Below are 25,183 nucleotides of genomic sequence, written 5' to 3'. Positions count from 1 at the left end.
GATCAAGTCATCAATCATCAATCAACATGTGCGTTCATTTCGTTCATTTTGCGCTGTTGGCTTTGACACACCTACCGATCCTGTCTACCTGCAGCAGCAAATGATTCTATAATAAGGACCAGCAATAAATACAATAAATACTACCAAGGTTATGAAATGACCCCTGTAGGCCTGAAAGTATCAATCTTATATATCAATTTAGTACTCAGCCACAGATCCACAGCTTACAGCCTCCATGATACATCCCGCTTGTCATTACAGATCATCACTCGCACTCTGTACATATTACTCGAGCCATTACTCCGTAGATACCGTCTGTGTCTTGACTTTTCTTTCGTCGTTTATGAATACAAGTCAGATGATGGATAGGTCTCTGTGCTTGAAGCGTAGGTTTGTCTATGTTTGCGTGACACGCCAGCTCTCTCGAAAGCGCGTCCCCTTTTACTCGTGAAACAGGTCCTCAGTGTGAAGCAGTTGTCAGGCTTGAATTCGCAGATAGACCATCCAAAGTTCCCCTCGTCAGGATCCTCGAAAGACTTGGCCGGCTTCCACGCGTAGATGTTGGGAACAAGACCACCGAGTCCGACCAGAGTCAAAGCTTGCCGCGCCAACGCGGAGCATGCCGCTTCATCTTCTGCTCGATTTGTATGATTCAAGTCATGCACCTTCAAGTTGCCCATACGGATGATGAAAGTGGAGAGACCCCCATAAGGCGCTTGAGCAGTTCCTGGCTGCGTACCAGGAAAGTGTGCTGCAGATGCTGGGCTCTGTAGTTCAATTTTGTATATGAAGTTGTTGTAGGGCCATTCATAATTCGAGAAATAAGCTACCGGTGCTACATTCTCGGACTGTACGGCGCAAATCAGCCTTTGCCAATGAAGTATATCCGTTGACAGTGTCTCTCGCCTTCAGTTCATATTCGCCTAAGATGGTTTGGATGACAGTCAATCGCTGGTGATATCCAATCTGGTTGACATTCATATCGCATTGACCGATTATCTCGTGTCGTGTAGTGGTGGATGCAGAGAAGGTCGGCGATCCAGATATTTATGAATCGCGAGGCCACCACTAACTCGTGCCATTATACAGCAGTGAAGTTGTTCACAATCACTGTAAGGCTCAGGGAGTTGAACCAATTACTGGCTCGGTCCCTGCTAATATTAAGTCATATTTAGTGGCTTTCAGCAGGGGATGCTGGTCCACTCTGTCGTAAAGTTCGCAGCTTTGTTAATGACCATGTTATACAGTTCACGGTGGTACAATGAGAGTCCGGCTGGTCGCTCTTGATAAGCCTGGTTTGCTCGATTTTTCTCCTGCTTCGTCCTATTGTGCCTCCTTTTCAGCAGCATCATGAATCTCCTCGACTTTGGCTTTAGGCTACGACACTGCAGACATGGGGGTGCAGCGAGATGATTCGGGATATCAGGACCAATAAGGAGTGCCAGACGAGCAAAAAAATTGCAAATGCTGCCATTTTTTAATGTTGGCAAATCTTTGTTGATCAGGTTAGTGTACCTCGCTGTAACCAGAATCCTGATTAGCTAAGCCAACGCCCGCGGGAAGCGGCCAAATGGCTCCACTAAGCTTGAAGGGTAGCGCCACAAACGCGACAACGTAAGCCAAATCGCGAGTCGAGGAACTCGGTCGCAAACCAGCTACCAGTCATTCTACGCATGCCGATGGAATTCAATCGACTGGATCCTGAAGTGCCTTCGATTCTGTGGTGACGCTACTGTGAGTGCTAGCCGCGCATAGGGGCCATGACGGACGGAGACAAGGCGCCCGTCGCCAAGGTTGAGGTGGTTTCACCAAAAGACACCTCCGGCATCAGCGATGGTCCCGTCGCATCGCTACGAAGCTCTCTAGAGGCGCGCGCAGATCCAGATGCACAAAACACAGTCACGGATTTTATCGACTTTACTGAGTACTTACCAGCCGATGTCATCCGATCTCTTACCCTCATCGGCAAGCTCGACGAGACGTACTACCAAGCATCCCTTAAAGTCGATGACTTGACAACGACATGGGCTCGGTTGCCCTCGATACCGGCGCGTGAGCGCCCTGTACCACTCAATATTCGGGCCGATATATCAAAACACCTCAGGCATGCTGTTGATTCGCGTACCTTTGCGCACACGGAGGCGGTTCGCATGTCGGAAAATGTCAACCGCCATTACTTCAAGGCCAAAACTCTCCTCGAGAAGCTACAGGCTATGATGGATTGCTACCCCACCGAAGACCAAAAGAGCCCAACCGAGGCCAAGTCGCCGCAAATTACCCGCGCAAAGCTCACAGCTCGCCCTACCGGGGAAGATGGCAAGAAGATCAGTCGGCGCAGGGTGCCCAGAATTACGGTTCCTGGTGAGGTCCTCGCGCCCTACGACATTGAATATGACACTTTCTCGGACGATAGCGACATCAGTACCGACGAAGAATCCGATGCCGCTACCAACCGCAGAACACCTGGCCCGCCAAAGATCAAGCTCATCACCAGTAGAGGGGTGCCAAAGACGCTAAGCCGGCCAATTCGATCGCTCTCTTATCCTTCTGCTGCAATGACTGCGGCAGCCGCCGCAAATTCCGCTGCCTTGCTGAATCCTCCACCACAGAATGCAGTTATTGGCAGCAAGGATGCGCCGTGGCTACAGCTTACCCAATACGAATTGGCTGTGCTTAGAAAGCGCATGAAGAAGAACGCTGCGTGGGCTCCCAGCGAGACTATGATTGCCAGAGAACTCAAATCCCTGGGGCGCGGGCCGGAAGCCTACCGGGAGGCGAAGAAGAAGGCCGAGGACGAAGGCCGTATATTCGACGCGCAAGTTCCCACTCTGGTGACGGATGATGAGTCTGGTTCCCAGCAGCTACCTGCAGGCGCGATCAGCGCTGATTTGCTCGATTCTACAGACATACCCACTAGCAACAAGGGCATGAAATTGAACGAGGCTAAGAAGCTCAAGCGGGAGGCTTTGGCCAAGCAGGCTGCCGAAGAAGCTGAAGAATCGGAGCGAAAGATGCGGGAGGCTGCTCAGATGTTTCTGCATACTGATAAGCCCAGTGGTGACAAGAGCCAGCAAGCGAGTAAATCACGCTCAGCCTCACGAAATCAGCCAAAACGTAAGCGTGACGGCGATGCTGAAGATGACAAAGAAACACCCGCGCCGGCAGAAACGCCGCGAAACACAAAGCGCACAAAGATTGAAACACCCGTGCCGCCGCCTAGGCATCCGAGCTTCAATAATGAAACATCGGCGACCTCGAGCGTTGCTACACCTGCCAGCAGTGTCCCTCCTCCGGCCACGCAGACACCTGTCCCTATTCCGATATATACCAGATCGGCATCAGCGGCATCAGCGGCAGATCATAGCAATCCTACGGTGACCACTTCAGTGCCAGTGAAACCGCCAGCGCAAACACCCGTGCCTCTTCCGAAAACAGAACAGAGACATACCATAACACCAGTCTATCCGCCGGTGCGGGATATCCCTTCGCGAGAAGCTAAAAAGACACAACTCGCAACACCGCAGCCGCCGGCGCAGCTTGAACTTGGCTCTCGGCGATCTGTGTCGCGCGGCCTCACACCGAGCGCAGAATCAAGCCGGCGTCCTGGGTCGCGGGGCAAGGCTACGAGTCAAGAGCCGCCTACCCTGGCATCAGACCGCCCGCGCCGAGCAAGCACTACAAGAAACACGCCAGCACCGGAGGCCAAGCCGCCGGTGCGCCGCACCAAGCGTCCTGCTCCTGGCATAGTAAGCACCACTAGCAGCGGCGGTAACAGCGCCGTTGGCAAGCGGAAAGCCGCGCCTAAGAAGAAGGCTCGCGCCCTCAAGAAGGACAGGGGCCACGGGCTGCTGGAGACGGAGATTGAGATGGAGGAGGTTGACGACGAGGGGAACCCCATTGACCCTAACGAGCCGCGCTACTGCGGCTGCAACGGAGTCAGTTTTGGGACTATGATCCAATGCGAGAATTCCGAGGTATGTGTTCTCGTAATCACTTGGTCTGCTTTTGTCCATGTCACTAACAAATGTGCAAGAATTGCAAGTACGAGTGGTTCCACCTTGAGTGTGTTGGACTTGAAGAGGTTCCTGCACGAACCACGAAATGGTATTGCCCCGGATGTCGCCGGCTTCTAAACATTGGTGAAAAGGGTGAAGTGAGCGCGCGTGGCGTTAAGAAGTAACTAACGCCACTGCACATCTCCTGCCCTTTCACGTCAGGCACGCCCCAAAGACAGGGAAATACCGCGGGCCAAGTTACACATGTATTGCTCTGTACACGATTCAAATACCTTGGCAGCTACGCGGCACCAATAATAGAGAGTCCTTCATCAAGGGGCCTCAAGAGGTGGCACTCGGCTGCAAACACTTTTCTTACTTGTCTTTTGCGAATATGGAGCGGGCCAGGCGGCGCGATACGGTTGCTTGTTTGCGATTGCCACTTGATGTGTGCTTGGCGTTTTGCTTTTTTGGCAGTTCATAGCAATATGTAGGGTTTCCGTTTCATGAGAAGCCGGGGGAACCAAATCTTGGTCGAATGATAGTTGCATATGTCAAGTGATGTTTGTTCCAGCTTCCCTCACTCCCGTCGGATGTATGCGCCAGTCGGATGTGGGGTGGCAGACTCGGGTATGGGGGGACCCGCCATTGCCGTCATCCGTCACATCAGAGTTGCGAAATCCGATGTTGCCTCTCTTGAATACTACGATAAGATCATTCTGGATTCTTTACAAATCAAACAAATTCCAACTTCCTGTTGATTCATAGTCATCACTATAACAATGGCTTCCTCGGTGCAAGGAGGATACTTTCCCATTTATCCAGTCCAAGACCTCCTTCCGGACCCGGAGATCCGGACCTTCATCACCAACTTTTATCACATATCGGACAAGCCGGACTCCAACGAGCTCTGGGTCAGCCATTTTACCGAAGATGCCCATGTCACCATGGGTAATGATACGGGCCATGGTCAAGAAGGTGCGCAGCTTGGACTCTACTCCCCCGGGCAATGACCGTGACAGCAACTAACTACCCGTTAAACATAGCGATTCGGGAGCTCCGCAGCCGAATGTGGAATGTCGTGGCTGAGCGCAAACACACGGTGAAAAAGGTCTTTCCGGCCAAGTTTCTGGACGAGGACGGCGAGTGTGAATGCATGCTGTTTGGCGATGTGCATCTCAAGACCAAAGAGGGCCAGGAACTTGTCGTGCCGTGGGCCGGACACGCCACTCTGACCAAGGTTGTCGATGGCTTGAAGGAGGAGTGGAAATTCGCGCAGTATCGAGTTTGGCTTCAGAGGTGATTTCTACGACCTTGAGATGCATCCAGAAATGTACAAACAAGACTGCTGATGTTGGGTGTTTCAAAAGTCTGGTGGGCCCTGTAACAAGCAGCAAATATAATATAGAGACAAGTCATTATTATTGTCCTGAAAGACCCCCTTTACGATAATGATTTTTCCGGCTAATAACTCATGACCTATCAATTCCACTCGATGCTGTTCTTCAATGTATACCTCTTTGGAGGATGTACTAAATAATATCGGATTGAAAGCAGCTGGGTGAGCGCCGAGAGGGCTGCATTGCAGATTCAACATACGACGCGGATGCCTGAGAGGTAGTCAAGCTTCCTGCAGCATCTCGAGGCTTCACGGCGCAAATCTTTGCAAGCAGCATCTTCGCGGTGCCACATCGTCCCCATCTGTTTGCATGCGGCCAAACCGGCCCATGGCGGGGACTCGCGGAAAGGAATTCCTTTGGCGACCCATGCATGACTCATGTCTTTGCATAAGTACAATCATTATTGTAAATGAGGATTATCTTGCATTTCAATGGTCGGTGAGTAGTTGACGAAAAAACGGCGATCGGGGGGGCAGGCTAAAGCTGCAGTACTCGCTCACCACAACAGACCCTGAACGCGATCGCGAAGGCAGATTTAGCATGCAGTGCCTGCCATCAATCACTGGTATGAGTAGCAATGTATGGCGGCATTTTCTCCGAGTTCTGAGGCCTACTGTACAAGCTACTGCAGGATGCCGAATGCCGAATGCCACGGCTTTCGAAAAGCGCAACGTCCGCCGCCGACAGTGCAGTGTAGATGATGGGTAACGAGGCTATAGCTTAGGGTAGATATGGTAGATATGGGGCCAAGCTTGGGGCCAAGCTTATAAGATGATATTATATCTCCTATCAATCTATCTATGCTTGTCCGTAATCTTGTTGCCTTTGATATTCTTCTACTTGTGTAGAACAATATTGGTAGCACTTATACCGGCAAGCTGCCTGATATTTACCAGTGCCCGACGCATGCAGATTCATCAACTGATAAAAACTGCATCCATGTCCCGCATATAGCACTTTGGGTCAAAATTTTCATGTATCTCCTCGGGCAGATATTCATGACCGGAGGCGCACTCGTGCTATGTCGCGAGAAAGAAGTCCCCTCATAAAATTTTCGTTATACTTCTGTTGGACCTACCCATTTGTGTCTGCCGATGCCTGTCCCTTGCAGAACCGTAAGATCCAATCCCATTTTTCTGGACGCCACTTATATAACCCTCCATCTATATTCTATCTTAACACTATCGGCCAAGTAGCGTTAGCTGGGTCCTTGAAGGCAGTGACAAGTGACAGGTCTTGCGCGAACAAGCCGAGCCACGCATCGTTTAGCAATCGCTGAGAGGCGCTTCCCGATTGAGAGAGCCAATTGCCGTGACGGCAATACTGGGTTCTCCGGATCGGTGTTGCGTGTGCGTAGTCCTGTAGCAATCGCATGTATTAAAGAAGTCGGCCAGCCTTTAACGTTGCTCCTCGACCTTCTCAACCATCTCAAGCCACATATTGCAACACTCTCATGTCATTCTTCTTCTCCTTCTTCGTCGCTGCGCTGGCTGCCAGTGCCAGCGCGCGCAGCGTTGTGCTCGAGCACGTGCCTGTTCTTCCCGCAGACTGGAAGCAGTTGGAGAATGTTGTCGATTCTGCCGGGGAGGTCAGCTTCTCGATTGCTCTCAAGCAGCCAAACATTGACATTCCGGCCTTGATGTCCCAAGGCGGCAAGCACATTAGCCTGGATGAGGTGCGCGCTATACGCGCTCCGGACCAGTCTTGCGTCGACAGAGTCATGAAGTGGCTCAAGGATAAGAACATTTCCAATGTCAGACAGGAACGTGACATGATTCACGTTCATACCACTGTCGCCGACGCTGAGAAGCTTTTGAGCGGCAACTTCAGCCACTACGCCTATGACGGCAAGGTTTCCAAGCTTAGGACCCAAGAGTACTCTATCCCTGAGGAGCTCGTTGATTCCATCAGCTTCATCAACCCGGTTTCCAACTTTATGAGACCTGCAGGTGATGACGTCCACCTTTCTCGTCCTCTTGCGAATTTCCATGCTGCCAAGCAGAACCAGACCGCCGCCAAAATTCCCTGCCACGACGGTGTCGGCATCAGCTGTCTCAAGAAGCTTTACAACATTACGTATGAGTCTCCCGATAGCAACTCTCCCGCGCGCTTGGGCATCTCGGGCTATCTTGAACTGCATGCCAATCATGACGATGTCAGGTCTTTCCTTTCGAAGCAGACTAACATCACCAACTACGACTTCAAGGTCGAAAAGGTCAATGGTGGCGAGGACCCCGGCACTCCGGTCGGAAGCGAGGCTGTGCTGGATCTCGAGTATGGAATGGGCATTGGCTATCCTGCTGCAGTCACATATTATGCTACTGGCGGCCGCGGAGATATGATTGAGCCAGACGGGCAGCTAGTCAAGGGAAACAAGTCTACCAATGAGCCGTATCTGGACTTTATCAACCATCTCCTCGAGAAGCCCGATGACCAGCTCCCGCATGTCCTGTCAGTTTCATATGGTGAGGATGAGCTAAGCGTCCCGAAGCAGTATGCGAAGCGTGTTTGCGATGCGTACGGTCTCTTGACTAAGCGTGGCACCACCATCGTCCATGCCTCTGGTGATGGTGGATCTACTGGTGGCCACGATGGCAATTGTCGTAGCCGAGACGGCAGGAACACCAATACCACCATGCCAACGTTTCCTGCTAGCTGTCCCTGGGTCACGACTGTTGGCGCTACGCACCAGGGAAGCAACCCTCAGAAGGGTGCCAACTTTGCCTCTGGCGGATTCTCTTACTACTTTGACCGCCCTTCGTGGCAGGCGAGCGCCGCCGACGGATACATCAAGGGTCTCGACGGCCATCTCGACGGCTACTATAACAAGAACGGCCGCGCTATCCCCGATGTCTCAATTGTAGGTGATAATTTCTGGGTCATGCACAACGGTACGTCCAAGTACATTTGGGGAACGAGCGCCAGCGCCCCCGTCTTTGCGGCTATGATTACGCTGGTCAACGATGCTCGTCTCCGGGCTGGCAAGCAGTCTGTGGGCTACATCAACGAGTTGCTCTACTCAAAGGAAGGCGTGGCGGCCTTTTCTGATATTACCAGGGGCACCAGCTACCACTGCGACTTTGCCGCCCGCGGCTGGCCGGCAACGAAGGGCTGGGACGCTATCACTGGTCTGGGAGAGCCAAGGGATTTTAGCAAACTGATGAAGCTGCTATACGCAGCCTAAAACTCGAGGAGGTAATATAATGTTGGAAGAGTAAGTGTGTATCAGAAATGGGGTGGCCAGGTGTGGAGAGCAGGTCGCGGTACCGGGAAGAAGGGTAACACAGTGGTTTAAAAATAGCATACCAAGTACAGACTTTGTGCAGAACAATGAAGATGATTGAATATGCGTAGTAAGAATCGGAGAGTAATTTCATCGTCATGACTTGAGCAGCGAGGTGATGCCGCTTTCAATAGCAACCCGATAACTATTCTCGAACACAAGATGAGCTATAGGTCACAGTGTGTCGTCATGACTGCATGGATTGACTCATGGGATCCGAAAATGTCAGTGTCGATGAGTGCATTGTGTGGCTTTGAGGCTGGAATCTCCACGTGATTGTCCATGTTGGGCCCCGCAGAAACCGATACGCTGAAAGTAGATTAGCTGGCAAATTTGTACCAATGAGCAACTGCTTGGCCTGCGCCTGTTACTCACTTGGCCGAATCGGCGGGGTGGCGCTGGCTTGCTGGTCTCTGCTGTCTGCGGCGCGAGCTGCACGTCATAATAGGTAGCTTGAGTAGCACCAAGTACAAGATACATTCTTCACGCAGCCATTGGAGCCCAGCGCTGCAGCCCATGTGCCAGAGACTAGCACACTCTGAATGCGGGCTGTCATGTAGACGAATCGGCAATTAGCTAAAAAGGGCGTGCAGTAGGCTGCAGCAACCTGCAAAGAGCGCACCTCCCGGTCGCGGGGCAGAAGCCGCACAGCCTTGATAGGTACTCGGTACCTACATTCTCTTTGGAGACGCATTGGACGCCCCGCGGAAAAACCCCCCCCCTTTCTTCAGCGCTCTTCAGTGGTCCACGAGACGTCTGCAGCGTGCTTGGACTTGCTTCAGCAGGCTCCGGCGCCTGAGCCACAGTAGGCCCAGACACCTGACGACTCCCTATCCCCCGTCAGCGCCCATACAGGTGACATCAGTCACGTCCCAGTCCCTTTTCCTCGACGTGCTGGCGTCCCATCTTCCCTACTCCCTTTCCAATCAACTCTGACCAGTTCCAAACGCTTCCAACAAACGAAAAGAATACAACACTCGCGCTCTTTAATATTACGACCCTTGGATCATTCACTAGATTTCTTTACTTGTCCATATCTTCATCGTTTCTCTTCACTGTTTATAGACGACTTGTCGCTACGGCTGCGCCGTTTGCCCCGCCACCTTTGCTACTCGAAGCCCACGCCGTTCCCCAAGACTCCCCTCCGAGGGTTCTGATAGCTTACGCAAAATCAAGCCCGCGTGCAAGAAACCGACTTCCGAAACCTGTATATACTCGCGCAAACTCGTCGAGCGGCTTTCCAATCTCCCAGATATCACACCGCATCCCGATATACCACCCGGCTCGAAGCTCATCAGATCGCGTCGCAACTTCGGTAGCTACCCACCACACCCCGCCATAGCTAATACTGGCTGTATGCCCGTTACGCCAACTACCGTATCGTGACACCAGAAAGGCCGTCTCGGCCTCCAGGGCCATACAGCTCCAGCTCTCTGCGCATAGTGACCATGGCGAAAAAGGACAAGAAACGTGCCAGAGCCGCTGCCGGAGGCATCACTGCCGCGGTGACTGAGCACGGTGCCGCCCAGTTCTCGTGAGCTTCCCTGACCTGCCCCCCTCTCTTTAGTCCCCCGGCACCCCGCCCCGTGACCTCGAGTCTACCGTCTGCCTGCTACCCCGGCATCTGCAACAAAGAATATTCCCTCATTATTAAAGTCTTTTTCTTCATCATGCTGACTCGATTCTCGTAATGGATAGACTCGGTCATGCTACCAGCACCGCCTCGAGCCAGAGCCAACCCACCTCGGACGCGTCGTCACCGCTCGATACCCCGGATCTCCATCCCGCCGCGGTCTCAAATGGCCACGCCGAGGTGTCGCCCATGCTGGATGCCATATCCGCCAGTACCGCGCCAAGCATGGTGAACGAGTGGGCTCGTGGTGCCATGGCCGGCTCTCCGGGCAATCTCATTAGTCTGATGGGCGAGTCGCCTCCGACCCAGCCGTCCTCGTATGAGGACTCTGGCCGCCTCCACCAAGGCTGGGGCCAGCGCAACTTCATGACCCCGTCCCCGGCATCCCCTTCCCCTCCTAACCGCCGACCGCTCAGCTACCACATGGATGCTCCGATCCCGGCCGGCGAGACGCCTCCGCGCGGAGCAGGCGCTAGTGCTGGTAGGCCGACCTCGATGCACTCGCCCTTCCCGCACGGTCGCCTGTCCGCGCAACCAGCACTCCCTCACCAGCCCCAGGCGCACTTCTACGGCGCTCCGGATATTGACATTAATTCGGGACCACAGACTGGACTCAAGGCCGGCGACGAGGGCCTCTATTTTGGTTTCGACACCCTGCCCCGATTGGATGATGTTTCTGCTGGCTCAGATGACGTGGTACTGGCTGGATTCAACGGTGGTCTGGACGTCTATGTCATTACCAAGAGAGGCCTGGAGCCTACTGCATGTCTCAGAGGACTGCGTGGTACAGTGCATGCCGCCAAAATTTTGCCCTGGACGTTCGGTCCCAAGGACACCATCGGACCCCTCATTGCCGTGACCGTGCATGGACCTGTGCTTCCGGCCCGTAATACCGGTGATGCAGCAACACAGGATGCATCAGACAATCTCAGGAGAGATGGCGGAGCCAGTCCGAGATCGGTAACAACCTACCAGGATGGCTTCAACCGGACAGGACCTAGCATCGACTTTTACCAGACCACTGTCGAGGTTTATTCCCTCAAAACATCCAAGGCCGTCGATTTACTTCTTGAGGCCCCAAGAATCGCCGTCAACGCCGGAGTGTCTATTGCGAGTACCCTTTTCAAACCTCCCTCGCCTAGTGGCGCTTTCACAATCAAGGCAGACGGAGGAACCATCTTGGTCTGCTCGGGTAACACAGGCGAGTGCTGGGCTTACACGCACCTTCCGGAGCCGCAAAATGGCCATGCCTTTGCCTGCATTGGAAAACTGTGGACATGTCTACAGCACAGTTATCGGAGTGAAGTTGTCGAGGAGCCAGGTAAGGTCATGCCGTCGACAGCCCAAGTCCGCTTCAATCCTCAGACTCCCATCGTCTCAATCAATGGTCGCTGGATTGCCTATTGTCCTGCGGCGCCCTCATCGCAGACATCTCTGCGTGCCCATCTTCCTGTACCAATTCTCGGCCGGGGCCCCGGTGCTGGATCACTGGCGCCCCCTCATGTACCCCAGTCAAGCCTGTCTGTAGATTTGCCAATTTCCGACAGCATGGTGAACAAGATCATGCGAGAAACAACACAGGAGCTTATTCAAGGAGCTAAATGGGTTGGAAAACAGGGGCTCCAGGCGTGGAACGCATATTGGAACAAGGGTAACACTGCACAAACTCAGCAGCAACAAGCTCGATCACCTCCTCAGCAGCTTTGGGCCGCCCCGCAGACTACCAAGCAAGATGCAACACAGTTCCCGCCCACACACGGCACGAACGGAAACGTCGCATCCAAGGATCCAGGGCTAGTCTCCATCATTGATATCTTGGCACTACCTCTCTCCTCCACCGTTCATCCGCTGGCCACCTTTGCGCCTCCCGGCGGCTGCAGCGTTTTGTCCTTCTCCCCTTCGTCCATGAACTTATTCACGGCCAGCACCAAGGGAGATGTCCAAACGGTCTGGGACTTGTTAAGAATTCAACATACGCACTCTACTCCGCTTCAAGCATCCGTCTCACCAAGCTCTAATGTCGGAACGCTAGTGAGGCAGGTGGCGCAGTTTTCTCGCATGACTGTCGCGCGCATCGTTGACGTGTCCTGGACAGGACCTCAGGAAGACCACATTGCAATGGTGACTGAACGCGGTACTGTGCACCTTTTGGATATGCCATTCAGTGCCTCCATGTGGCCCCCGCCTCGCCGGCGTAAGATTGCACCGACGGCTGGCGCCGAATCGTCGGAGCCCACGAGTTCTGCCGTTTCGATTGCGTCTGGAGCTATCGGTGCTGCCTACCAAGCTGCAAAACCCTTTGTCGCTCGTTCCCGTCGCAGCAGTAGTAACAGTGCTGTGGTGACGACGAGCACATTCAGGGACACAGCTGCGCAGGGTGGCCGAGTCATTGCCGCTAGCATTAGCAGCTCCTTCGGCAAGACTGGTTCCGCCATCAACCAGCTTCGACACACCGGCGAGAACAGAGTCTCTCTGCCTTCAATTTTGAGTCTGCCTTCTTCGCAGTGCATCAGATGGCACTCCACGCGCAAGTCACAGCACCTCTATGCTCTCGGCGGCGGTATTGTGCGAAAGTATCCTAGCCGCAGTCGACGCGTCACTTCCAAGGAGAACAAGAGATTGTCTCGCGCAAGTCGCTACAAGGATATGAACGTGCCCATTCTTCCCCGCGATCGGCTTGCGCCTATCGTTCGGCGATTTCTGGATGGTGACATCTCAGAGGACCACATGGACCTGTCTGACCTGGAAATGGATGCGGGTAACACCATGACTCTGAACCGCCACACTGCCAAGGCCAAGCGAAACAAGGGCATGATTTCTGCTATTCCGCAGGCCGAGATAGAGACTAGCGCACCATATCAACCCTTCCATTCAGATCGCCGGGTTGCTGTGCATGAATATGCCAGAGATGGACAGGTGGAGCCCGTGACGACGCTGCTCACGGACACTAGCCTCGACGATGATCAGCAATCATCCAAGAAGAAGAAGAACCGGCAGCCAAAATCATGCGCAATTGGTGACTTGGATACTAGTGTCTGGGCATTTGGTCTCGATATTCCCACCAACATGCTGGACATGGGTATCCTGGCGTCGGCAGACGATGACTCGAATGGCATCGATGATAGTCAGGCGCTCCCGCCCTCTGCCATGGAGAGACTTATGCAGATAGGTGACCAGGAGCAGATTGTGGTGACAACAAGACGCCGCCGTGGTCGCCATGGCGAGCCGGATGAGGACGGGTTCTTCGAGGACGACTGCGAGGTGCTTGACTTTGCTGACCAAAGGGTTTAGTTCAGCATGTGAATTCCCCGGTAGCGGAATGTTATGGAGTTTTGAACTTTGGTGCTTTTTCCGGACTTGTCTTTGGCTTGCCACTCCTTTGCTAATGGTATTGCGCGGACTTTATACAAACACGATGCACTATTTCTCGCAATGCCTTACTCGTTGCGTGGACTTCTCAACTTGATATTTTTCTGTTATCTTTATCCTCTCTGGGTACGTAACACACTCGTTTTGTTGCACGACTTACTACCGGCAACTGAATCGACTGTTCATCACCGAATAGAAACCATATTAGATACCCCCAATAGTACCAATTCAGTTTGGCCGCAAAAAAAAAGGCATTTCTTTTGTCCCAGACTTTTCCCATATTATGAGTTGTAGATTCTTGGGTGGTTTATCTGCACCATGTCCTGGCCTTCGTTTGATCGTGGCAAGCATTTTGCGATTCGGGAGGGGTTTTACGCCTTCTTCTTGTTGGCGACGGCAGCCTTGGCCTTGGCGGCCTTCTTGCGGTTGCTTCGAATCATGACCATGCCGAGAAACGAGCCGACGACGGCGGAGCCGAGAAGGATGAGGATGACGGGGATGCGGATGGCCCAGACGCGGGAAAGGAAGAAGTTTTGGAGCGGGTGGTCTTCATCAACAAAGGGCTGTGCGAAGAAGAAGGTCAGCGTTGGTCTTGAGCTGTAATTATAGTCGGTGATGCGCCCGGGGCGCAATGGAGAAAGGAGAGGTTGGTGCGTACCATTAGAAGCGTCCAAACGGTATAGTACACAAAGACAACGGTGGCGGCCACAAGCATGGCGAGACCGACAAGTCTGTCCAACTGTTATAATAAAAGGCCACCAGGTTAGCTTTGCGTGTCACGTTTTTGCCTGTTCTTCTTCGTCCTAGCGAGGCGCATTTCGAGGGAGGAGGGGGTGTGCGCCAATCTGTCGACAAGGCAGTAACTAGGGGCCCCCGGGGGAGAGGATCCGACGAACCATTTTTATGTATGCAAAGAGAGGCAATTTGAGCGACTACAGTCAATGGTAGTGAAGAGAATCGAAAGAAAGAATACAATGCGCTCCCAAGAGATAGAGTGGACTGTAAAATGAGCGTGTGGTTAGGGAAGGGATGGGAGAAGAAGGGTCGTGTTGGTGTGTCGTCGCAGCTTGGGTAGCTTTGCGCTTCTTCACACGTAGCCGCAAGCAAAAAAAGGTCACCACTCCCGTAGGTAGTAAATCTGGGGCTCAACGCGACTTTCAGGAGGCGCGTGCGGGAAGCTGTGGCCGTGCGGACAGCCACATGTGGCGCAGCTAACTTGCATACATTGGACTTGACAGGTGCCAGACAGCCAAACTTGCCTCGTTTGCAAAAAGGGTTTGGAAATTACTACAAAATGAATCAAAGTATATTGCCCGCGTGATATATAGAACCCTTCGTTACGAGTTCCAAAAATTGTGCTATGGTTGCGAGTGCAGCCTTGCAGCTCTCGCGTGCCGTCACCAGTGCTGGCGATGGCTGTCTAAAGGGGTTTTACTTTTTCAGTGAACTTAAGAAAAGACAATTGATCCTTCGCTTCATGTGGCACAAGATGTTTACACATTAATTTGAGTATGTTTTCGAGCGTTGCGATTACAGGTTGTAATAGTAGAGAGGCTGATGGCTGCCTGCTTTGGGGTCCACTTTAATTTGCTGTGGCGCTTGCGATGGACTTTTTCCTCTTGCCTGCAAATCACCAGCCTCGTAGTTCCACAGGAAAAGCATCACCGCTTTATAGGCTGTATTGCCTTTGCCTCCGGCTCTTTCATCGCTTCCAACCACACGTGGGGTCACGGAGGAGCAGCTCTGTGATTTATCGGTCGACACTACAGCGCTTTGCGCCCCCCCGCGAACGAAACCCCCATCTTCGACGGTCTACCTAGCCCAAGGCACAGAATGGCGTCGGCCGAGGTGGGAATACCGCGCCGCGAGCGCGATCGCGACCAGCGCGACGGCAACCCTCGTCGCCGTGACGGTGGCGATTCGTACCGTCCCGGTGGCCGCCCGCGATCGCGCACGCCGCCTCCCGTCCCGACTGAGGAACAGAAGCAGGCGGCGGCCAAGGCTGAGTACGAGAAGCTCCTGACGTCGCGATCCGGAGGCACGTACATTCCACCCGCGCGTCTGCGTGCCTTGCAGTCGCAGATTACCGACAAGAGCAGTAAGGAGTACCAGCGCATGGCGTGGGAGGCGCTCAAGAAGAGTATCAACGGTCTCATCAACAAGGTCCATACGGCCAACATCAAGCACATCGTTCCCGAGCTGTTTAGTGAGAACCTGATCCGCGGCCGCGGCCTCTTTTGCCGCTCGATCATGAAGGCACAGGCTGCCAGTCTGCCCTTCACGCCCATCTATGCCGCCATGGCAGCCATTGTCAACACCAAGCTACCCCAGGTCGGCGAGCTTCTCGTCAAGCGCTTGGTCATGCAGTTTCGCAAGGGCTTCAAGCGAAACGACAAGTCGGTGTGCTTGTCGTCCACGACGTTTCTGGCACACTTGATCAATCAGCAGGTGCAACACGAAATGCTTGCCGGCCAGATTCTCCTCCTCTTGCTCAACAAGCCCACGGACGACAGCGTTGAAATTGCTGTTGGCTTCTGCCGCGAAGTTGGTCAGTTTCTCGAAGAAATGCGGCCCACGATCGCCAATGCCGTCTTTGACCAGTTCCGCAATATCCTCCACGAGGCCGGCATCGACAAGCGAACACAGTACATGATCGAGGTCCTCTTCCAGGTGCGCAAGGACCGCTACAAGGACAACCCGGCTGTCAAGGAGGAGCTCGATCTCGTCGAGGAAGAAGACCAAATCACACACCAAGTTGAGCTTGATGGCGAAATCAACGTGCAGGACACCCTAAACATTTTCAAGTTTGACGAGCAATATGAGGAGAACGAGGAGGCCTACAAGAGACTCAAGGCAGAGATTCTCGGCGAAGCGAGCGACGACGAAGATGACGAGGACGCCGAAGATGAGAGCTCTGACGAGGAGGATGACCAAGAAACCAAAGCTATGGAAATCAAGGATCAGTCAAACGCCGACCTGGTCAACCTGCGCCGCACCATCTACCTGACCATCATGTCTAGCGCCGACCCCGAAGAAGCCACGCATAAGCTCATGAAGATTAACCTGCCCGCGGGCCAAGAACCAGAGATGCCGTCCATGATTGTGGAGTGCTGCTCGCAAGAAAAGACTTATACAAAGTTCTTTGGCTTAATTGCGGAGCGCTTCGCCAAGATCAACCGCCTCTGGTGCGACCTGTTTGAGCAGTCGTTCCAAAAGTACTACGAGACCATTCACCGCTACGAGAACAACAAGCTGCGCAACATTGCCATGCTATTTGGCCACATGTTTGGCTCCGACGCCCTCGGCTGGCACTGCCTCTCCGTGATTCGCCTCAACGAGGACGAGACGACGTCGAGCAGCCGCATCTTCATCAAGATTCTGTTCCAGAGCCTCGTCGAGGAGATTGGCCTGCCCAAGATCAAGGCGCGCATGGCCGACGAGGTGCTGCGCCCCAGCCTCGAGGGCCTCTTCCCCAGGGACAATGCCCGCAACATTCGCTTCGCCATCAACTACTTTACCAGCATTGGCCTCGGCGCGCTGACCGAGGAGATGCGCGAGTTTCTCCAAAACATGCCCAAGCCGACGCTTCCCGCACCGGCGGCGCGCCGCGGCGGTGGCGACGACTCCGACTCCGACTCGGTGTCGAGCTATTCGTCTCGCACTGGATCGTCGTACAGTCGCTCCCCCAGCCCGCGCCGTATTGACGACGATCGCGGCCGCTCGCTGTCGCGCTCACCCTCACGCCGTAACCGTGGGCGGTCATATTCGAGTAGTCGCTCCCGCTCCGCTTCCTATAGTAGCCGCAGCCGCAGCAGGAGCCGCCAGTCCGTCTCCGACGCCGGTCGCGGCCGCCGCCAATCCTCATACTCGGCCAGCCCTCCTCGCCGCGGCCGCCGCGCCCCCTCCTACAGCCGCTCCCGCTCCCGCAGCCGCTCCTACGACTCCTACAGCGACGTCTCGCCCCCGCCCTCCCGCAGCCGCGCTCGCGACGCCAGCCCGCCCCGGGTCAAGCGCCGCAACAGCTCCTCGATCAGCCGCAGTCCTCCACCCCGCAAGAGGGGCCGCTCGCCCTCGTACTCTCGCTCGCTGTCTCGCTCGCGCTCGCCGCTGCCCGCGCGCCGCATCAAGACGGAGGATCGCAGCCGCAGCCGCAGCCGGTCACCGCTTCGTGCTACGCGCGGCGACTCGCGCAGCAACGGCAGACGACGGTCGTCGAGCCCCGTGGCGTCAAAGAGGAGGCGTGCTAATAGCTCGAGTGTTTCGCGGTCGCCGCCACCGGTCAAGCGTGGCCGTCGTGGTAGTTGAGGATCAAAATCATGGAGAGGAAGAGAAATTATAGGAATTTGGAACCATACGGTCTTGTTTATTTGTACGTTTGATAGCATCATCTGACTTCATAAGGAAGAAATTGAGGTGGGAAAAGGAGGATAATCGTGTTACACACAATCGCAATTTCCATGTATCAATAGCGAGTTGAATTGGAATGATTAAGAATAAATCATCAATAGTGGGTGCCAATTAAGCCACCCCAATCTTTAAACATGGCAGGATACTCCAATGATAGTATCAAGACGAAGCATTTGGTGTTTATGTCGTTACATGATTATTTCTTTATTTCTTATATACTGGTCAGATGTCTTGCGGTCGTCGTCCTCCCCAATGACCGATGAGACGGTTGAAGCTCATCCCAACTGGGAGGGAGTGAGCTTTCTTACCAAGATGGTGTGATACTGTGACGCCAGTGCCGGCCGGGGGGTACGATAGATGGCGTCTGTAAACAAGACCATCGCTACTGTGCTGCCTACAGTCAACGGTAACTATATGGATATATCACAATCGAAACTTGAAACGTAGTCGTTTGTGACGTAAGTCAGCGACTTCTTAGGCCTCTCCCACGCCGGCAAACCGCTGCGCCGTAGGAGTATAGTATTTAGTCTCCGCACAAATATGAGTAGCAAGCCGTCATGCCAGCGGCATCATATCCGGCGGCACGCTATCCTCGCCAAGGAACATGCTCCAGTCCATCTCAGTCAGCTGCTCGTCGCACCAGCCAAAGAGGTCAAGACCGCCATCGCTCGCCGACGGGGTGCGCACAACGGCGTCCGTGTCCGCGGTGAGGGCCTCAAACATGGCCGCGACAATGTCCGGGGAGCGATCCGAGGCGCGCATCCACGCACGCATCTCCGAGAACGCGCCGAGTGCCCTGGCGAGGCTCTCCTGCCAGGCGAGGAATTGGCGGGACGTGAGTGTCGGGCCATCCCCCGTGCTGGTGGCGGCGGCCGCGCGGCCGAGATTGCGCTCCATGGCCATGGCGAGCAGCGGGACGGTGCAGGCCTGGAAGAGGTACCAGCCGGAGCCCCAGACGAGGAAGCGGTTCGGGGTCCAGTAGAGGGCGATGGCGTTGATTGCGTCGGCGGCAACGGCGCAGCAGCGGGCGAGCGTGCGGCGCTGGTCCTGCAGCAGGTCCTCGACGATGCGCCGGCGCCAATTTTGCGCCATAAGTAGCACCGCGCATCGTGCGAGGATGACGCGCGCGTTGAAGTAGCGCGTGCGGATAAACTCGCGCGCCACCTGCACCCGCGGGTGCGTCGACGCCGTGTCCACTTGCTGGAGGACCGGCGGCAGGTTGGCGTGCCACGCCTGCAAGTCCTGGTCAAGCGCGAGGATCTCGTCCTGGGTGATGCGCGCGAGACGCGCGAGGCGCTCCTGAATGCGGTCGCAGACGAGGCACAGCTGGACGCTCGCGCGTAGGCACAGCGCCGCGTCGTCGTCGTCGTGCAGGGCGGCCGGCAGCGCCGTGTCCATGGTTGCGGGCTCCCACCGGCCACAGGTCGGTCGACCCTGCGTAACACACGCCCAGCAGTCGACGCAAAACAGACTCCACCATGTCCGACGCCGCGTCTCGACGCGTCTTGCCTCGTCGGGGTCGGATGTGTGTGTGGTACGCCGCGGCTCGCGGTGCAGACCAAGCGCAAGGGCGACGCGGTGTGCGGCGCCGAGGATACCGTAGGCCATGTTCGGCGAGTTGCGGTAGTGGAGGTAGAAGCCGCCGAGCAGGCATAGGGCTTGTAAGCTGTAAAGGTTGCCGGAGCCCAGGCTGTCAAGGCTAAAAGAGGCCCGCGCGGCCTTGTAGTAATCCTCGTGGAGGCTCTCGCTGCCGGAGGCGATGCTTCCTAGGGCAAAGACCATATTCAGCAGGCCGAGCCAGGAGCCATCCCGTCTCCCGCCCGTGGCGTACTGCCTGCGGAAATCTTCTTCGTCTATGAGTGGCGTGACTGCGTGAAAATGGTCAAAGTAGAAATCGATACAGCGCTGTTCGCGCAGGAGACTGAGGGCAGGATCTCGTGTGAGAAACGGGACGCCGAGCTGATTTGGCGGCGGCGCCGCGGCGCAAGCTCTTGCGCGAGCGGCTGTATGATCTTTGGTTGGTGGATAAAGCCTGAATATGGCGCGAAAAACTGCGCTCATGGACGATATGCCGAGGTACGATCTCGTCTGCTTGTCCGTGGCGAGCCCAATGGCGTTGATGTCGTCGGTGGCCACAGTTTCACGCTGGTCGAGTGATTCGTCCCATTGGGGTTCAGGCGCAGCATCACCATTCTCGGAGGGCGGCGCGGAGTCATCCTCGCCGTGGCTCGAACTGTCCTTGTGAGAAAGTGGCACGTGGTGCGATGGCTGGCTCTGTGGTGGCTGGCTCTGAGATGACTGGCTTTGAATTGCCAATTTGCGCATGCCAAGCTCATTCAAGAGCTCCGGAGGAGTTTTGGCTTCAAGCTGTGCCAGTTCGTAACCAGGGAATAGTCTTTGGATAATATCTTCATGTCTCTTAAGCCTGAGTAGGACATCGTCGTAGGCACTTGCAAGGTTGTATTAATTAGCGGCCTTGGGCAGTTTAGTGGCAGCAATTAGCTTACCTCCTGCTCACTGCGTTTCTTCTAGATCTCTGACGGTACTCGCATGCCTCGGCAGCTCTGTAGTACACGCAGTTGCTGCAAGGGAAGCGGCCATCGCATTTAATTTTGCGCCTCGTGCACTCGATACACGAGCGATTGACTCTACGACCAAACGACGGCTGGGCCGGAGGCGAGACTGGAGACGACTGTGACTGCTGGCCATTGTTCAATTCGAGTCTCATCGAAGACATTGGCCAAGGCAGCCTGCGTGTGGCAGAGGAATGCCGGCGCAGGATTGGGTCGCCTGGTGGAAGCGTGAGCTTAAGACGGAAAGACGCCGCGGGCGACGGCGACCATTGACTGAGCTTCTGGAAGAGAAGACATGAGACGGCAGAAACGACCGACAAGCCGCCCGTATGAGGCCAAGAGCGTGGACTAAAAGTGAAATCGAATGGCCAAGGGTATCGGAAATGGACTGTTGCAGAATGGGCTTGTCACCAATCTTTGGTGGGAGTCGGTAGTCGTCAGCCACGGCGCCCCTCGCCTGGCTGGCAAAAACAAAGGTGGCATTCAAGCCACACAGCCACCGGGCAAGGGTCGTCGAGTGTGGAAGGGCTGTGGCGCTAGCCTGAGAACGCTTTGTGGGGGTCAGTAGCATAGTACTACCCTGGGCCACGGTACTCAGTGTCGCCAGTCCTGGATAGCTATCAACATGGTTGATATATCGGTAGCGAAAGATGTTTGAAGAATGCAAAATCAGGACAGGCCTCCAATAAAAAGCGGCAGCTTTTCCGTAAGCCTTGGCACATTGGTCTAGGGCTCCCCTGCAGCCCGATCTGTGGGGAAGCAAGACGACGCAAAGGGACCTCCAACAACAGCTTCTCGAAACATCATGTCACGCTGATGTATAGAGGCGCCGGAAACCTAGTGAAACTTGTATCAGAGGGAAGAAACATCAAATACCGTGTTTTCCATTTTTACAAATTCTCGTCTTTACCAATACATAATCTCATATCTCACCTCCTCGTCGCTCTTAGGTTCGGTCAACTGGCAACCCCCACACAGCGGGGAACGGGTTCGTGGGGGACCAAACGACCGTCACTGCTTGTGGGGAAGGTCTCATTCTGGTGTCTTAATTCGTAGTCATATAACTGCTGCCGTTTCCTTTCCGATTGCTCTGCTTACCTTTATACTTTGTAACCCTTCACCTTCTTCGCCATGGCTCTCATCAGACAACCATTGATCCGCGGATGGACCTTTCAGCAGCAGGGCTGGGCCAGTGACGAGTGGCTCCCCGCAGCCAATGTCCCGACTCAGGTCCACGTCGACTTGCTGGCAAACGACAGGTAGGACGACAGCTGTAACTACATCATCACTCAGGAGTTAACCTCGATTTCTCAGGATCCCTGACCCATTTGTCGACTTCAACGAGAGAGCTGTGCAATGGGTCGGCGAAAAGACATGGATTTACCGCGTTGAGTTTGTCGCCCCTGCCGCCTCCACAGCCTCAAGCAATTCGGATCTCGTTTTCGAAGGCCTTGATACATTTACCACTGTCATATTTAACGGGCACCGAATCCTAGAAACCGAAAACATGTTCGTCTCCTACAGAATCAACGTCTCGCGGTTTGTTAAGGCTGGAGAGAGCAACAGTCTCGAGATCATCTTTGACTCGGCCCTGCTTCGTGGCCGGGAGCTCGTCAGAAAACACAGTCATGAACATGATTTTCTCGTTCGGCAGACAGAAGCGGGCCGGGTTCCCGTTCGGAAAGCGCAGTACAACTGGGGTTGGGACTGGGGTCCTATTCTCATGACTGCTGGCCCTTGGAAGCCCGTGTTCTTTGAACAGTACGTTGCCAGAGTCGCTGATGTATGGGCACAAAACACTGTCAGTGAGGATCTCCGAACGTGCACAGGGACAATCCTTGCCAAAATAGATGGCAAGGTTTCCTCGGATGTAAGAGCTCAACTATCATTGAAGCTAGATGACAAGGTCATCTTGCAATGCGACGCGCGAATAGAAGATGGTATTGCAAAGTTGCCTTTTACATTAGAGGCTCCCAAACTCTGGTATCCTCTCAACTACGGGCCCCAGACTAGGTACAGGCTTACAGCTCGCATCATTGGGTCAGGCGGCGAAGAGTTGGATACACTTTCACGACTCACTGGTTTCCGAAGAACGGCACTCATTCAGGAACCTGATGCATACGGAAAGTCCTTCTACTTTCGCGTCAACAACATCGATGTCTTTGCCGGAGGTTCTTGCTGGATCCCTGCTGATAGCTTCCTCGCCCAGATCCCGGCCCAGCGCTACTACGATTGGATCAAGCTCATGGCGGAGGGTAATCAAGTCATGATCCGCGTCTGGGGTGGTGGCATCTATGAGGACGATGTTCTGCTGGACGCTTGTGATGAGCTTGGCGTGCTCGTCTGGCATGACTTTCAGTTTGCTTGCGCCAGCTACCCGGCGTACGACTCATATCTCCAGAATTTTGAGCTCGAGGCCAGGCAGCAGGTTCAAAGAATGCGATGGCGACCAGCAGTCATCATCTGGTGCGGCAACAACGAGGACTACCAGGTCCAAGAGCGCTATCAACTCGACTATGATTTCGAAAACAAAGATCCAGAGGCTTGGCGCAAGTCAACATTCCCGGCACGGTATATCTATGAGCATTTGCTGCCAAAGATCATCTCCGAGGAGGATCCTCATAATATTTACCACCCCAGCAGCCCCTGGGGAGACGGGAAGCCAACCGCTGACCCTACTGTTGGTGATATCCACCAGTGGAACTGCAAGTATTCTTCCCCACGTGTATCGCTGTGTACTAATACATCTGTAGTGTGGCATGGCGCTTTGAACAAATACCAAGAAGTTGAGCAGCTCGGCGGTCGTTTCATCAGCGAATTCGGCATGGAGGCATATCCTCACCTCAGCACAATCAAGAGAATGACGACCAAGCCGTCGCAGCTGTACCCAGGCTCCATGGTGCTGGACTTCCACAACAAGGGTATCGGCCACGAGCGCCGCATGATGACGTACATTGCCGAGAACTTTCGCGTCCGCACCGACCTCGCCTCGTACACGCACCTCACACAGGTCGTTCAAGCAGAGGCAATGCGCTTCTCGTACAAGACTTGGCGCTGCCACTGGGGCAAGCCCGGCGCCCGGCGATGCGGTGGCGTGCTGGTATGGCAGCTCAACGACTGCTGGCCGACTATGTCGTGGGCCATCGTGGACTACTACCTTGTCAAGAAGCCTGCGTACTATGCCGTGGCGCGAGCACTGCGTCCCATTGACGTGGGCGTCGTGCGGACGTACCACGACTGGACGCAGACGGGGTACTACATTGACGATAACTCGAAGCTGTGCACCGGCCAGGTCGACCAGACGCGGCCGGCCCGCGAGGGCACCAGCACATTTAGCGTCTGGGCCTCCAGCAGCAGCATGGACGAGGTTGACGCCATCGTGACGGTTCGTTTCATCTCTGTGCGGACGGGCCAGGATGTGCAACCTGCGATACAGAGGCGCATCACGGTCGGCGCCAACTGTACGACGGGCATTATCGAGGAAGGCCCGCTCGCTGCGTCCATTCAAAGCCCCGAAGACGAGTCTCGGCCGTTCGACACAGATGAATACGATCCGTATGTGGTACATGCCCGGCTGACTTTTGACAGAGGCAGCACCGCTGTCACAGATACTGCATGGCCAGATCCCGTCAAATTCTTGGACATGGCAGACCGTGGCGTCTCGTTTGATGTGTCTGACGTAGATGGCAAAGTGGCCGTGACTGCGAAGAGGCCTGTCAAGGCATTCGTCTTTGAGGAGGTCGAGGGACTTAAATTGAGTGACAATGGGTTCGACCTATTGCCAGGTGAGAAGCAAGTGGTCAAGGTAGCTGGGCCGTTGAAGCCCAGCCAGTTGCGTTGGACGCATATTGAGGCCAGTGGACCATCGCTGAGCATTGAATGAGTCTCCAGTTTGGATTGTGAGACCTGAACGAGCCAGGAATTCAAGACGATATCACTAGATAACATAGACGAAGATGAGGAGAATACGTCGCTCTGAGAGACCAGTAGTGATGTGCCTGTAATTAAAGTGAATCTGCCATAAACCACAAACGCGGTGTAAGCCACTGTGTATCCGATTACGAGCGAATCAATGGTCCCGCGAACGAGACGACCTGGTGGCATTTTGGCAAATACCCAGACTGCCGGAATCAGCAGCAGTGCTGTCTGCACTGCACCGGACAGACATCTGAGTCGCCGAGTCCATGATAGTGTTGTCACAAAACAGCCGGCCAAAAATGTCCCCCAACTTGACGCTGGCCCTTAGACAGACGTTTGCTGATATCCTCCAGCCCGGAGCGCCTCCGCACCGCGGCGCCTCGTCCGACGAGATGCCGAGCAGCCTGCCGCCCACCACCCGTGACTACATTGGTCGCACAGCAGGCTTTCCTGAGGTGAGTTTTGGCGACGATCATGATTCACTCGCAATCGGGTTGGACAGGGTCCAAGTGCTCCTGGGGGTCAATGTCATCCGGGAAGACACCGAAGAGCGAGGGCGTGCAAGAGGACATTTCTTTGTCCGTGACCGTTGTTGCATGCTCTGA

At 54.6% G+C, this 25,183-nt stretch overlaps 10 protein-coding genes across 10 annotated transcripts; 7 read left to right on the top strand and 3 right to left on the bottom strand.

Annotated features, from left to right (window-relative positions):
- Positions 1-341: 341 nt before the first annotated feature.
- BBA_05960 (phosphotransferase enzyme family protein) lies at positions 342-981 on the bottom strand (the record flags this gene model as incomplete). The annotated part of the gene is made up of 2 exons (XM_008601057.1): positions 342-767; positions 850-981. 2 exons carry the CDS (start codon positions 979-981, stop codon positions 342-344), a joined length of 558 nt encoding a protein of 185 aa, XP_008599279.1.
- Positions 982-1,760: 779 nt separating this feature from the next.
- On the top strand, positions 1,761-4,180 carry BBA_05959 (PHD-finger domain-containing protein; the record flags this gene model as incomplete). Its single annotated transcript, XM_008601056.1, has 2 exons — positions 1,761-3,974; positions 4,034-4,180. 2 exons carry the CDS (start codon positions 1,761-1,763, stop codon positions 4,178-4,180), a joined length of 2,361 nt encoding a protein of 786 aa, XP_008599278.1.
- A 597-nt stretch (positions 4,181-4,777) lies between these two features.
- BBA_05958 (Fungal specific transcription factor, putative) lies at positions 4,778-5,298 on the top strand (the record flags this gene model as incomplete). Its single annotated transcript, XM_008601055.1, has 2 exons — positions 4,778-4,973; positions 5,042-5,298. The coding sequence occupies 2 exons, from the start codon at positions 4,778-4,780 to the stop codon at positions 5,296-5,298; spliced, it is 453 nt and encodes a 150-aa protein (XP_008599277.1).
- A 1,550-nt stretch (positions 5,299-6,848) lies between these two features.
- Positions 6,849-8,579, top strand: BBA_05957 (tripeptidyl peptidase precursor; the record flags this gene model as incomplete). Its single annotated transcript, XM_008601054.1, has 1 exon — positions 6,849-8,579. One exon carries the CDS (start codon positions 6,849-6,851, stop codon positions 8,577-8,579), a length of 1,731 nt encoding a protein of 576 aa, XP_008599276.1.
- Positions 8,580-10,126: 1,547 nt separating this feature from the next.
- BBA_05956 (uncharacterized protein) lies at positions 10,127-13,602 on the top strand (the record flags this gene model as incomplete). Its single annotated transcript, XM_008601053.1, has 2 exons — positions 10,127-10,212; positions 10,377-13,602. The coding sequence occupies 2 exons, from the start codon at positions 10,127-10,129 to the stop codon at positions 13,600-13,602; spliced, it is 3,312 nt and encodes a 1,103-aa protein (XP_008599275.1).
- A 449-nt stretch (positions 13,603-14,051) lies between these two features.
- Positions 14,052-14,395, bottom strand: BBA_05955 (dolichol phosphate-mannose biosynthesis regulatory protein; the record flags this gene model as incomplete). Its single annotated transcript, XM_008601052.1, has 2 exons — positions 14,052-14,243; positions 14,339-14,395. 2 exons carry the CDS (start codon positions 14,393-14,395, stop codon positions 14,052-14,054), a joined length of 249 nt encoding a protein of 82 aa, XP_008599274.1.
- Positions 14,396-15,513: 1,118 nt separating this feature from the next.
- BBA_05954 (MIF4G domain-containing protein) lies at positions 15,514-17,985 on the top strand (the record flags this gene model as incomplete). The annotated part of the gene is made up of 1 exon (XM_008601051.1): positions 15,514-17,985. The coding sequence occupies one exon, from the start codon at positions 15,514-15,516 to the stop codon at positions 17,983-17,985; it is 2,472 nt and encodes an 823-aa protein (XP_008599273.1).
- Positions 17,986-18,642: 657 nt separating this feature from the next.
- Positions 18,643-20,824, bottom strand: BBA_05953 (fungal specific transcription factor; the record flags this gene model as incomplete). Its single annotated transcript, XM_008601050.1, has 2 exons — positions 18,643-20,536; positions 20,595-20,824. 2 exons carry the CDS (start codon positions 20,822-20,824, stop codon positions 18,643-18,645), a joined length of 2,124 nt encoding a protein of 707 aa, XP_008599272.1.
- Positions 20,825-21,791: 967 nt separating this feature from the next.
- On the top strand, positions 21,792-24,543 carry BBA_05952 (beta-mannosidase; the record flags this gene model as incomplete). Its single annotated transcript, XM_008601049.1, has 2 exons — positions 21,792-21,919; positions 21,975-24,543. 2 exons carry the CDS (start codon positions 21,792-21,794, stop codon positions 24,541-24,543), a joined length of 2,697 nt encoding a protein of 898 aa, XP_008599271.1.
- Positions 24,544-24,877: 334 nt separating this feature from the next.
- On the top strand, positions 24,878-25,183 carry BBA_05951 (uncharacterized protein; the record flags this gene model as incomplete). Its single annotated transcript, XM_008601048.1, has 1 exon — positions 24,878-25,183. The coding sequence occupies one exon, from the start codon at positions 24,878-24,880 to the stop codon at positions 25,181-25,183; it is 306 nt and encodes a 101-aa protein (XP_008599270.1).

Source organism: Beauveria bassiana (assembly GCF_000280675.1).
Source record: "Beauveria bassiana ARSEF 2860 unplaced genomic scaffold BBA_S00016, whole genome shotgun sequence".
Classification (NCBI taxonomy): Eukaryota; Fungi; Ascomycota; class Sordariomycetes; order Hypocreales; family Cordycipitaceae; genus Beauveria; species Beauveria bassiana.
Note: the sequence above shows the minus strand (reverse complement) of the source record. Positions and strands in the feature narration are given on the sequence as shown.